The following is a 12,925-nucleotide window of genomic DNA, read 5'->3' on the forward strand; positions in this document are numbered from 1 at the left end:
GAAGGCCGTCGATGTGCGCCCGAAAACTAAGCCTCTTATCCAGTACAATCCCAAGACACTTGGCGCTTCTGCCAGGGTGAAGGGGGCTACCATCTATCCAGACTGCTGGAGCCTTGCCACGCCTCAGTGTGTAGTTGACCGCCTGGCACTTCGAGGCATTGAGCTTGTCACAATATTCTATTCATCAGGCCAGAATTAAATCTGTTCAGAAATAACTCTTATTGTTGGCACATCTTCGTTTAAATTTGAGTCCTCGTGTGCGGTTACCGTCATACTCCAGTAGACTTCTAATGATTAATCTGCCTTTTACAATCAATCGCAGAGCCATGCTTGGTGTAATATTTATTCATAAGTTAATTAGGGCTGAACGCGATTCTTATGGGTTGGCAAGCCAATTAAACTTCTCTATCCCTGCTAGACTAACACGTAGTACGATTTTGTTACTCCTCGGTCGAATGGGAGCGAGGTGGGATGCAGCACATTTCATCGGGATACGCGGGAAATTTTCACGTCGCCTCATTTGCCTCATTGAATTAATCTGCTGTTAATATTAATGATCTAGTAAACATGGTTATCTTTGATGTATATCGTATTTAACATGAATCTATATTAAAACAAGCAAAATACTGGAACAGTCAACACAAAATTTTTCATTCGATATTTTTTTTTAGTTTTGTGAAAATGCTTCGGGGCATTAGCAATGTTCTTTTAAGTGGTCGTTGCCACGCGCCGCCACAACTCCAAAAGCGACATGAGCACAAGATGCCAGAGCATCTGAAGGAGGTCGCGGATGCCAAGGATCCCGAGTTTTCGGCAATGGTTCTATACTATTATCACAAGGCTGCCCAGATCATGGAAAAAGAATTGGTTAAAGAGATGGACCAGTATCCACATTTTAAGCCCGAAGAAAAGCAGGCACGTGTGAGTGCCATTTTAAATCTAATTGGAAATGTGAATGCCTCGCTGGAGGTAAGCTTTCCTATTATAAGAAACAACGGCTCCTATGAGATTATAACAGGCTATAGAGCCCATCATGTGCGAAATCGTCTGCCTCTCAAGGGTGGTAAGCATCATGCCCAGAACTTTCGAGCAATTTATTGATATTTTTACTTATATCCCTCAGGAATTCGCTTCGCCATGGATGTGGACGAGCATGAGGTGAAGGCCTTAGCGTCTATTATGACTTTCAAGTGCGCCTGTGTTAATCTACCCTTTGGTGGATCCAAAGGCGGTATTCGCATCGATCCCAAGAAGTACACGGTGAAGGAATTGCAGACGATTACACGTCGATATACCATGGAGCTCTTAAAGCGGAACATGATTGGGCCCGGCATCGATGTGCCCGCCCCAGATGTCAATACAAGTCCGCGAGAGATGGCCTGGTTAGTAGATCAGTATATGAAGACATTTGGTCATAAGGATATAAACGCGGCGGCAATTGTGACAGGAAAACCGGTCCACATTGGCGGCATCAATGGGCGGTTCGCGGCAACTGGCCGAGGTGTGTGGAAGTCGGGCGATATGTTCCTGCAAGATAAAGAGTGGATGGATTTAATTGGATTTAAGACTGGCTGGAAAGACAAGAGGGTCATCGTCCAGGGTTTCGGCAATGTTGGCTCTTTTGCCGCTAAGTTTGTCCATGAAGCAGGCGCTAAAATAATTGGCGTTCAGGAGGTTGATTTTGGACTGACCAACACGGATGGGATTGATGTCAATGTGAGTATCTATAGGTGATCGTTTGGCTAGTTGGTTAGCTAATGAGGATCTTCTTAGGATCTGATGAAATATAAGGCGGAAAAGAAAAGCATAAAGGGCTATTCGAAAGCCACGGAGTCTAAGGAGAGTCTTTTAACGGCGGACTGTGATATATTGATGCCATGTGCCACGCAAAAGGTGATTACCAGTGAGAACGCTGGCGATATTAAAGCCAAATTGATACTGGAAGGCGCTAATGGCCCTACCACGCCGGCAGCCGAGAAGATTCTGCTGGACAAAGGGGTTTTATTAGTACCAGATTTTTATTGTAATGCTGGTGGTGTCACGGTATCCTATTTTGAATATCTGAAGAATATCAATCATGTGTCGTATGGCAAAATGAATTCAAAAATAACTTCGCAGCTAATTCACGAAGTAGTAAATTCGATCAATGAATCGTTTAACCGTTGTAACGAGGGCGAATACGTAAGTCGTAGAACTATCTATCGATTTGGATTGTTAACTCATATTTTTGCCCATCCTAACCACAGCCGGAAATCGAGCCGAATAAACGGCTTCAGCAGATACGCGACTGCACCAAGGAGTCTGACATTGTGGATGCGGCTCTGCAAACAGTTATGGAATCGTCAGGCGCTGGAATTAAGGCCACAGCAAATAAGTTTGAGCTGTGCAATGATTTGCGAACTGCCGCCTATATCTGGTCTATATTTAAAATATTTCGTGCTTTGGAGAGCTCCGGTATATCGCAGCAATAACTTTTCACTAATATTCTCTGCCAATTGGAAAATCTTCCAAATTTATTAAATAAGAATTTTTGTATTTTCGTGGATATATGCATCTCTGCATCTCTAAATAAAAACTCATATTCTTAACTAATGCCCTCCTATGCGATTCTCATAAATTCAAGTAAGTGTTTAGGCTTCAGTTCATGAGAAGGAGACGGCTTCAACTTTGTAGGAGATGGCCGCTTTAATATTCGAGGAGACTGCGACTTCAACTATGGCTTTGGCGGAGGAGCATTAAAGGCGGCATTAATTTAAGAGCTGTCATTGAAAAAACTGAGACGTATTATAAACATATCTAGGTCTTATTATATGTTACAAATTTTATACTCGAATGCATGCATGTTTGTTTGTATGTATTTAAGTACATGCATGTACATATGTATGTATTTAGGAGCTGAAAATGAAGAAGAAACGTGTTAATAAATATTGCTCTAATACGCGATTCTCACTAATTCAATAAAGGTTTAGCAAGCAAGCTGTATTTTTAATCTTTTAAAAATAATCTCAGCTTTTTATTTTTTTTTTCATTGATGGGTTTATAAAAGAGTTTGTCTACCGTCTGCTGATGGATGACGATAAATTCAAAAACAAATAAATATTTGTTCATATTTATTTCACATAAATATGAATTTATAATATACATAAGTGTATAGGTTTAATAAAGTTGTTATCATACATGACACCTGTTTATACATCTGCATACCTTTGTGAAATCCCTTGATTACCTAATTTTGACTGCTGGCAATATCGAATTTGTTTGTAGCAAGTAGGTTTTGTTTTGGAAGACAGAGCTTGTTGAATTTTGGAGTTAGTCGTGCGAATTAATTCAAGAGCGTCAGAGCTACTAGAGCGTTGATATACGTACATTTAAATTAATATATTTTTACAAAACACTGCAGAAGCATATTCACGATTTTGGTTATTTTGCAAATTAAGGAAAGTTACGCTATTTGAACACAAAATGGATACCGAGCCCTTCAATAAGACGGCATTCCTTGAGGGTTATCTGCTGAAGCACCGTGAGCTTGGCAAGCGACAGCGGGAGTACAAGAAGCTGCTATCCAGCAAGCTGAAATCGCGCAATGAAACGATCATCGATGCCAGCTATGAGAATACCATCGATCGTCTCGAGGAGGAGAAGAACGATTTGCGCGCCCAAATTTGGGTGGCCGCCGGCACAACGCACATCAAAAAGGACAAACGCTATTTGGGCCAGATACGCTGCCATGTGGAATGCCAGGAGAACCTGGCGGAGGATATAACCAAGCTAAAGACATCCATATGCAATATGGAGCGCGAAATCAGTCGTGTGAGCAAGCAGATCTACAATCTCAATCGATTGACGGTCCCGGAACAGCAGCACCAGGCACATGTGGCCAAGGTGCGCAAGAAGATGGTCATTTTGGAGAACTCGCTGGAGGTGGGCGTTCGCCAGGAGTGCGGCTTTACGGCGGCAAATGCCGAGCTGCGTGAGCAACTCATACGCATACTCAATCATCGCACGTTCTTCAACGATTCGTACACGAAGATGGTTCAGAAACTAAATAGCGACAAGAAGTATCTGATAGATCTCATCGAGTATGCACTGAACACCTTCGATGGCTGCATTGATGTATACGAGAAAATCGATAAGATTACCAAGCGCGAGACCAAGGAGCGCGAGCTGCGTCGCATTGAGCTGCAGAGCATTATGCGCAAAGTGGCTGCCGATGCGGACAACACGGCCTTCGTGGAGTGCAAGAGCAGGGAGAGGGTGCTGGCCGATCTGCCAGCCAAGGAGTACAGGCGTCGCGATGAATTCCGTCGCAAACACAACAAGAAGATTAATCTGTATAACTCGGTGCTCAAGAAGATACTCGATTACACCAACTCAAGCAATGTGGAGGAGGTAATCGAGAAGTTCCAGCAGCAGGAGAGTCTCTATTACTCGTTCTTCAACTATGCCAACGAGATGAGCTATCATATTACGCTGCTCAACAACTCGGTGAATCGCCTGTTCGAGGATATTATCGATCTGAAGCGCGAAAACACCAACACGCTGCAGGATCAGATCGATCTGATCAACTCCCTCGAGCAGCAGGTGCGCAAGAAGCAGGCATCGAACGTGGAGCTCCACAAGACGCGCGAAAGCAATGACACGCGTCTCGAGAATCTGCTGCAGGGCGTTGAAATGTTGTGCGACATGTGCTCGGTGGATACAACGCCTTTGAATGATCTCCTGGGCGATCACACGCACGTGAATCTAGTGAACGTGGAACGCTTTCTCAGGCTGCTAGAGACACGCATCCAGGACATTGTGGCCAGTGTGTATGTGTTTGAGCGCCAGGACGAGGGCAACATCGACTATGTGGTCAAGCAGATCGAGAAGATCTGCGAACTGCCCACCGATCTCAATGACATTGTGCTCACCCAACAATGTCCCGAGTGCGCCGAGGGCGAAGCCTTCAATATGGACGATGGCGGTGATGGTGTTGCCATTCACACGATCAAGGAGGCCAAACAGAAGCTCTACGAGAAGATTACGCAACCAGAAATGCAGTATCGCCTCCATAGCATTAGCCAGTGCCGCTTGCCCCGCTCCAGGATGCTGGCCGCCAAGCGAAATGTCTAGGCTGACGAACCACTCAGTGGTAGGCGTTGCTTACGTTAAATAATACTATGTCATGGCCAATTAAATTCAATTAAATTAAGTTTATCACAATTTATTTTCTAGTTCTAGTTTAAAAAATTACCTAGCTTAGACTTCTACTGTTCGAAGGAAGGAACCTCTCCTATTTGGTTATAGCTTAAAAATACTTATGTGCAAAAAGCTTACAATCTCTGCTCCTTTTGGCCATCTACAAGACCCGACAGAGTGCTGTGGAAAGCCTCAATTTCAGGACTGGGACTAGCAACTGTCGTAGATGTTGTCGAATCAGGATTGGGACTAGCAGCTGTCGTAGTTGTTGTTGTTGAATTCCCAGAGACTGTGGTGGAGGCCGTAGCTTCTGTTGCAGGCACTGTTGTTTCCTGCGCACCGCAATCGTACATCCGATGCAGTTTTTCTATATCCAAATCAGAAAATCCTAAACGCTGACCCATTCGGGAAAAGCCACCCGCTTGCTGTAGTTCAGTATATTAGTTAGCGTCTACATGCATATATATTTAAGCCCAACTCACCTTGGCGACAATAGTCGGTTGGCCATTAAAGGAGAAGGCTCTGCCTGAATAGTGCATTACGCTGCCATAATCGTAGGGCACTCCGAATCCTTCGGTATTTTCCACCTTCCTGAAGTTTCTCAGAGCTCGCCAGCGAATATTCATGTACTGGATAGCCACATAGTCGTCACGCTCCTTGCGGCTCTGCTCGTGCAGGAAGCCCAATGCGTGCATCAGCTCGTGGAGCACTGTGCCGGGTCGTCTCAGACATCCAGGGGTTTGCAAATTAATTTTCTGCTCCCCACCTACGCGACCTACTGCCGACCAACAGCCCGACCAATCGTTGATAATAGAAATGTAGTCCCTCTCGCCGCTGTGCGGCACGAATCTGATGCAGGTGCGCCTGTGGTACTCCTCGATGGCCCCTTGAATGACAGCCAATTGCAATTCATTAAAGGTGCCTCGTATCTTGTACGGCACCACACCGCCGGGCCAGCGTGAAGTCTGTGTGATGAGGCCATTTTTCATAGTAATCGCCGTCTCTGGCACGAGCATATCTCCCTCCAGATAGCTGCCCAGCTCCTCGGGATTGACATCATCTGTGTCGGCACTGAAATTGCCGACCAGAGCGCCTGTTAGCTCCTGATCCGGCTTGCCAAGCAAGCTGCTGCCATAGAAGCTCAAGTCTATGATGTCCTTGCTCCGCGGATCTGGGTCGTCAATGCCGTATTTGGTCGTTTCCTTGTGGAATATCAACGGCACTGCCTGGACAAGTGCTTGAACCAGGACTGGGATCAAAATAAATCTGTGCATGTTTTAGCCACTTAATTGCCAACTTTAGCTAAACTATGTTCAGCTCTAGCGGAGAGCAGGCTTTTATATCTAAATTCATGTTACGTTCTTTGACGCGGCAGATCTTATCAGCTTTTATTGCACGAACATATTTTACTTGGTTGACATTCAACCGTCAAGTGATGCTGCATTTTGAATTGTCTTTACTTAAACCTCTTTTAATAAACCAACTTTTATTTTAAATAAACGTATATATGTATTTTTACGTACTCATATGCCAATACTAAACCCTTAAGAATTGTGAACGTTCCTCTCTCTATTCATATCTGTCTCGCTCTCTTAGCAATTATTTCCGCATTTTATCGTCAAGATTTAAGTTTTCGTACCTGAGGGGCTTTAACCGATAAGCATTATCATTCTGACCTTTCCGCTTTATGCGTTTATAGGCGTAAGGAACTAGATGAGAACTCTTCTGCCTGTGATTTACAATGATATGATGCTAGTTAGTATTAGACATTTAAAGCTATTCTTATAACAAAGAGGGTCAACGCACCTAATATTCATATAGCCTTCACAGTAGGTACCTTTGCTGATATCAGTCGAGCAATTCATTTTTAAATAGTTTTATTAAGTTTTTATGTCAGTAAGTAGCTTAAATGACCTACTAAGAATAAACAAGTAGTACATTTGATCAATTTGGGAATACTTAAAAATTTTAAATGTTTTTTTAAGAAATTACATTTAAATTATATTTATGTTTACTTATTATAGTATGTATCTAATTCTGACACATTACTTGAAATGATCCGAATTTATAGACAGAATTATTATATTTTTAAAAGGATCAAAGCTGCGTTTGCCTAACAATTTCTGTGATTTTAGAGACATATGGAAAATCCGATAGTTTTCACAGTTAGTTTTATTTAAAAGCAAAATAATAAATTAATAAAAGAGTATAAATTTTAATTTTAATTAAGAAAGAATGTACTTACAGAATAAAAAGATAGTACATATGATCAAGTTGGGAATACCTAAAAGTTTTAAATGTGTTAACGCACTTATATTTAAATTAAATATATTATCAAATCATATCCTGATATTTCACTTGAAAGGAACATAATTTTTAGACAATTTCTTACATCTAAGAGATATCTGAAAAACCAGATTGGTTTTTAAGAGTTTTACAACACTTCATATTATTGTGGAAACGATCTCCACGTCAAAAAGCGGAAACGTGTGAAATAATTGCCCTGAAGACGGTTTGCGATGTGAAATCGAAATATTTTGGAGAAATATTAAACTAAATTGTTTTAATTTTTCATTTTAAATAGACCGTACATCGGGCCAGCCAACAAAATAATAATAAAAGATAAACTTTAAACTTATTGTTTATGCAATTGGTGCTAAGTAGTTTTTATTCTTATATACTTTGATCAGGTAGAGATTCATGATAATTATATATCCTAAACTAAGTTTGTATGGGTTATGCATTAAATAGTTGGTTGCGTTTGTGAACATATGAATTTGGCAGGTTCTTTGGTCTAGTTGCTAGCTTCAGTGGCCTTTTCGTCCTCGCCGTCTCCAAGACCCAGTCCACTGATGAGGCCGCTGAGAAAACTATCAACGATGGGATTTCCGCCGGGAACAACAGGAGCTGGCGCTGGAACACCTGGTGCAGGGGCAGGCGCTGGTACCCCAGCTCCAATCGCTGGCGCAGATCCACCCACATAGCCGCAGTCGTACATGCGATTTAGCTTGTCCACATCGAACTCGGAGAATCCGTTGCGCTGACCCATTTTAGAAGCCCCGTTCGATTGCTGTGTGGTATAAAAAAGAATTGCTTATATTATGCAGAATTTCGTGGTGTTAATTCAGCTCACCATCGCCACAATAGTCGGCTGCCCGTTGGTGGAGAAGGCATTCGCTGAATAGTGCATAACGCTGCCATAATCGTAGGGGATGCCAAATGCTTCCGTCTTGGCGGCCTTCTCGAAATTGCTGACGGCTGCGGATTGAATATTCCTGTATTGGATAGCGACAAAGCCATCACGCTCCATGCGATTCTGCTCGTGTAAGAAGCCAAGGGCATGCATCAGCTCGTGTATGGCTGTGCCGGGTCGACTTAAGCAGCCGGGCGACTGCAGATTCACCTCCTGCTTGCCACCGACACGACCCACTGATGACCAACAGCCCGAGTTGCCGCTCACAATTGAAATGTAATCCCGTTCACTGCTGCGCGGCACAAATCGGATGCAAGTGCGCTTGTGATACTGCTCAATGGCGCCCTGTATGGTGGCCATGTCGCGGGCATTAAAACTGCCGCGGATTTCGTATGGCACCACACCGTTGGGCCAGCGTGAACTCTGTGTGGTCAGGCCATTTTTCATGGTAATCGGTGACTGTGGCACGAGTATATCTCCCTCAAGATAGCTGCCCAACTCCTCGGGATTAACTGTGTCACTGTCGGCGCTGAAATTGCCCACTAGGGCAGCTGTTAGCTCTTGATCGGGAGTGCCATACATGGCACTGCCATAGGAGCTCAAGTCAATGATGTCCTTACTAGGCGCCGATGGCTCTTCAATGCCTGGCAGCTCAATGGCCTCCGTGTCGTCAATGTCGTCGTAGGATACCAGCGGCACTGCCTGTGCGCATGCTAGACCCAAAATGAATAGCAAAGGAAGTCTGCACATATTGGATAGATAGATTGATTGGCTAATTGTTTGGTTGCTGGCTGTAGCTTGACTGTGCTTCGTGGTGGAATGGACTGGATATATATACTCAGTTCTGCAGAGTATAATCAGACGTGCCCGCTTTTATCAGGCGGCAACGGGCTTTTATATACATATTTTTTATACCGGCAGACCTTCAGACGGGCGGTCGACATTGCTGCAGTCGTCATCGTCTTGACTCGTCGTCACACGCGTTTATTGGTGGATAAATATTTGGGTAACGCTCACAGTACAAGTGCTTTATTATTGTTTTTGTTTTTTGCGGTGAAATTGCTTTCATAAACTGTATCAGTAGTTTGTTTGCATACGCAAAGTTTAATGACATTTTCTTAATGTAGTTTTTAGTTTTTCGCACATAACAATAACCGATAAGCATTATCGGGTTGACCTTTTTCGCAAGATAGATTTATATGCCACAATTTGTTTATAATGCCGCTGTGATTTAGAGTGGAAATATCAGCAGGCAGCTATAAAAACCATTTTATTTCTTAAGCATAAGTAAATGTAATTCTTAACATATCCTAGATTTAATGAGGCGACTCTGAACTGAGGAACAGTTTGCAACTAAGCGACCTAGAATCTAAAACATAATTCTTGTAAGTGAGAAATACAAAAACGATTTTCTAGCGAATAGCCGAGAATACAATGATTTTGAGAAGAGCAATTCGCATACTTAAATACTTAGTACAATGCAAATAAAACACAGCACGGCGGCAGCTTCAAATAGATATGGGAAAAACATTTTAAAAAATCCCATGCTCTTTTTGGATCGTTAGCCAAAACAGCTGTGTAAGCCGTGTGCATGAATTGGGTTCAAGTGCAGGTGGCAGCCGTTGTTTGCAGCACCTATCAAATTATTGTAATTGGGACTATTTAATGAGTCATTAAGAAAAAATATTTTGGTTGAACTCAAATTGTTCGTTGATCCTCTAGGTATCGAAGCTCATTTCTACTACCATATTTGAGTCTGAGTTTGAGAGCTCTTCCTCCTCATCGAATTTCAAGTTCATTTTGATGCCACTTAACTTATCTGCGTTGAGCACGCGCCGACTGCTGGCCGTTATGGATTCAGTCACATCTCTCAGTGCCTTGCTGCAAATCTCATCAATTGTGGAGGTATCATCCATTAAATCCTCAATACATTCCTTTAATATTGTGGAGGTGACAATGCAGTCACGATTTAGCGCTAAGCTCTTGTGGAAATACTCAATTGCCTCGTCCAAGTTGCCAAGTAGAGCGTGTATAAAGCCAATGGAGGTGTATGTAGTGCCGCTTTGGGGTTTCAGCAAAAGCGCCTAAAAAATAAACAACTCATTAGGAAAAAGAAGAAGCACAAAACACTGCTCTTACAAATTGAAAATTGTACAGCGCCTCCTCGAATTTTTGTATTTTGCGACAGGCGTGACCTAGATTTACAAAAAGCGGCTCCCACCGTGCCGAAACCTCTTCGTTATTGGTCTTGGCGCGCTGCTTAACAATGTTAACGGTAGACTGAAAGATTGTGGCAGCGCCATCGAAATACTCATATTCGTATTTAATGACGCCCAGCTCATGCAGTACATAAACATCCATTGGAGCTATGGTCATGGCTTGCAGAAAGAATTTCTCTGCCAATTCGAGATTTTTGGTAAGTCCACACTCCACACCAATATAGAGTAATGGCAAATGGCAGCCACGCATAAGTTGGGTGGCCTTGAAGTAGGCAGCCATAGCCTGCTCGTGCTCGTTCTCATTGGCAAAGGAATGTCCATAGGCCAACCAGGCGGGACCATAGAAGCGATCCAGCGATGTGGCTTTCGACAAGTAACGACGAGCTGGATCACTTTTGCCTATCATGTCGTAGTAGCAGCCAACGGCATACCAAGAAATGGCCTTGTCCGGATACCGATCGACCAATTTGTGGGCCACATAGAAGAGCCTATTGAAGTCACCATTCTCCACAAGACAGGCAATTTGTATGGTTAGGGCGCTATTGTGGAAAGGATCTACCTTTAGCAAGCTGAAAGCAAATCACATTAGCAACAATTATAAATTATATATCAGTGCAATGTATATTTACTTATTTAGAATTTTAAGGCTCTGCTTGTAATCGCAGTCATAAAAACATTTCTCAGCCTCTGAAGCTAGTAGATCTGTGCTGCGCTGCACTCGGGATAGGCAGTCGTTAAGCGATATTAAAGTGTCTATTTCATGCTCACGCGAACTACGACGATTGGATGCATCAAAAAGCGAACGCTGCGTAGCATCAATCATGGATGAAGCGCGTGACAGACTCGTTTGTAAAGAAAATGTCGGCGCTTTCAGATCCTCCAGCACTCTACAAATATTGATAAAATTAGCACAAACACGCCAGATACACAACTCATTTAATACTCACTTTTGTGCGGGTGACATAAACTGACTTGGAGTCACTGTTGTTTTCGGCACAGATGGCTTGGGCAATTGAGTATCCGCTGCACAAGTTTGCTGCACGCGTACGGTGAACTCCTTAATATACTTGAGTACATCCGGGTTGACAATCGGTGAAATTTCCTCAGCATTCCGCGCTGAAATGAGCTCATAGTACTTTTTCAATCTAGACTCGTATAGCTTTAGAATGAGCTTGGCGTCAGCCTCGCTAGATTGTTGGGCCAGCGGCAAATGGTGCATCAGCTCAAACTCTGCAGTAAAGCAAAAAAATATTTAGAAAGGAAGACTGTTGTTGCCTTGAGTATTTACCCTCCCAAGCCATGAGCATTTCATGCTGCACCAACGCTTCCAGTGCCTCAAAGCAATATATAGATTTGTGTAGAGCCTGCACAAAGAAATCCATGGCCATACCACGATTATCCAATGCTTCATATACCTTGCCCTTCATCAAGAAGATAGAAGCCAGCAGCTCATTCCGATTATTTTCTTCGCCGCCAAAGACGCTGTTGCTCTCCAAACAGAAGCCGCTGCCCGGATCTACCGGCTGATTAATCAAGGATGTGGTCATTGTCTCCACCTCCACGATTTGTATTATGTTTGCCGCTTCGTTGTACTCTTTCGCCGCATAGAGACTCTCCAGCAACAGATTAAAGCAAGGGAGAGAGCTTTTCTCTAGCTTATAGTGCTGAATTGTATGAGCCGCGCGATGGTACTCGCCCAATAGAAACATACACTGTGCCTGATAATAGATGTCGCGCGGCTCCTGGCCGCTTAGAACGGCTACCTTTTCGGCCCAAAACAAAGCGGTTGAATAGCGGCGCTGCAAAATACATACATACATCATGCATTCACATTCAGACATAGTTACATATAAAATTTACATGCTGAAACTACTTACCATGTCTATAAACTGCTTAACCAGTTTGCGGTATAGCGCTAGATCAATGTGATCATTTGCGGCCTCGGCATTGCTGCTTTCGTTATTTCCTGCCATTTTTAAAAAATTAATAATTATATGTTAAGACAATTTGTTAGTTTAGCTGTGCCGGCAAGCGCTACTACGAAACGAGTAGTCTGGCAACGCTATTGTGCACAGCTGTTTTTGCCATTCACACAAAACCAGCAGTGGCACTGTAAGAAATTATTGGCTCGGCTTTTCAAAATGTGAAATGAATATGAACTTTTATTTAATAGCATTGCAAAGTGACTATTTGCTTATTTATTAAAAATGATTTGAATATGCTGATATAAATGTTTCCCCTTTTTATTTAGCAGTCCCATAATTGTATATATTTCCTGCTTCTAGCCAACTTCCTTGCAACTTGTATGTTGTCCTGCGACTGATTTGGGTGTTGG

The 12,925-nt window shown here is 43.0% G+C and overlaps 5 protein-coding genes across 5 annotated transcripts; 2 read left to right on the plus strand and 3 right to left on the minus strand.

Moving 5' to 3' along the window:
* Window positions 1–621: 621 nt before the first annotated feature.
* On the plus strand, window positions 622–2,592 carry LOC135437300 (glutamate dehydrogenase, mitochondrial-like). The gene is made up of 4 exons (XM_064695216.1): window positions 622–1,063; window positions 1,124–1,716; window positions 1,774–2,181; window positions 2,247–2,592. Exons 1-4 carry the CDS (start codon window positions 682–684, stop codon window positions 2,469–2,471), a joined length of 1,608 nt encoding a protein of 535 aa, XP_064551286.1. The 5' UTR covers window positions 622–681; the 3' UTR covers window positions 2,472–2,592.
* Window positions 2,593–3,300: 708 nt separating this feature from the next.
* On the plus strand, window positions 3,301–5,202 carry wam (wampa). Its single transcript, XM_064694229.1, has one exon. The coding sequence runs from the start codon at window positions 3,463–3,465 to the stop codon at window positions 5,110–5,112; it is 1,650 nt and encodes a 549-aa protein (XP_064550299.1). The 5' UTR covers window positions 3,301–3,462; the 3' UTR covers window positions 5,113–5,202.
* A 110-nt stretch (window positions 5,203–5,312) lies between these two features.
* Window positions 5,313–6,452, minus strand: LOC135437127 (zinc metalloproteinase nas-4-like). Its single transcript, XM_064694975.1, has 2 exons — window positions 5,661–6,452; window positions 5,313–5,603 (listed from the first exon to the last, which is right to left on the minus strand). Exons 1-2 carry the CDS (start codon window positions 6,450–6,452, stop codon window positions 5,313–5,315), a joined length of 1,083 nt encoding a protein of 360 aa, XP_064551045.1.
* Window positions 6,453–7,906: 1,454 nt separating this feature from the next.
* LOC135437256 (hatching enzyme 1.2-like) lies at window positions 7,907–9,733 on the minus strand. The gene is made up of 2 exons (XM_064695159.1): window positions 8,312–9,733; window positions 7,907–8,248 (listed from the first exon to the last, which is right to left on the minus strand). Exons 1-2 carry the CDS (start codon window positions 9,119–9,121, stop codon window positions 7,973–7,975), a joined length of 1,086 nt encoding a protein of 361 aa, XP_064551229.1. The 5' UTR covers window positions 9,122–9,733; the 3' UTR covers window positions 7,907–7,972.
* A 16-nt stretch (window positions 9,734–9,749) lies between these two features.
* Window positions 9,750–12,633, minus strand: Cdc16 (cell division cycle protein 16). Its single transcript, XM_064695158.1, has 6 exons — window positions 12,468–12,633; window positions 11,879–12,389; window positions 11,538–11,820; window positions 11,220–11,477; window positions 10,511–11,159; window positions 9,750–10,455 (listed from the first exon to the last, which is right to left on the minus strand). The coding sequence occupies exons 1-6, from the start codon at window positions 12,561–12,563 to the stop codon at window positions 10,090–10,092; spliced, it is 2,163 nt and encodes a 720-aa protein (XP_064551228.1). The 5' UTR covers window positions 12,564–12,633; the 3' UTR covers window positions 9,750–10,089.
* Between the last annotated feature and the right edge of the window lie 292 nt (window positions 12,634–12,925).

This window comes from Drosophila montana, unplaced genomic scaffold, assembly GCF_035044405.1.
Source record: "Drosophila montana isolate Dmon_TW-CO22-7 unplaced genomic scaffold, ASM3504440v1 contig_3733_1, whole genome shotgun sequence".
Classification (NCBI taxonomy): Eukaryota; Metazoa; Arthropoda; class Insecta; order Diptera; family Drosophilidae; genus Drosophila; species Drosophila montana.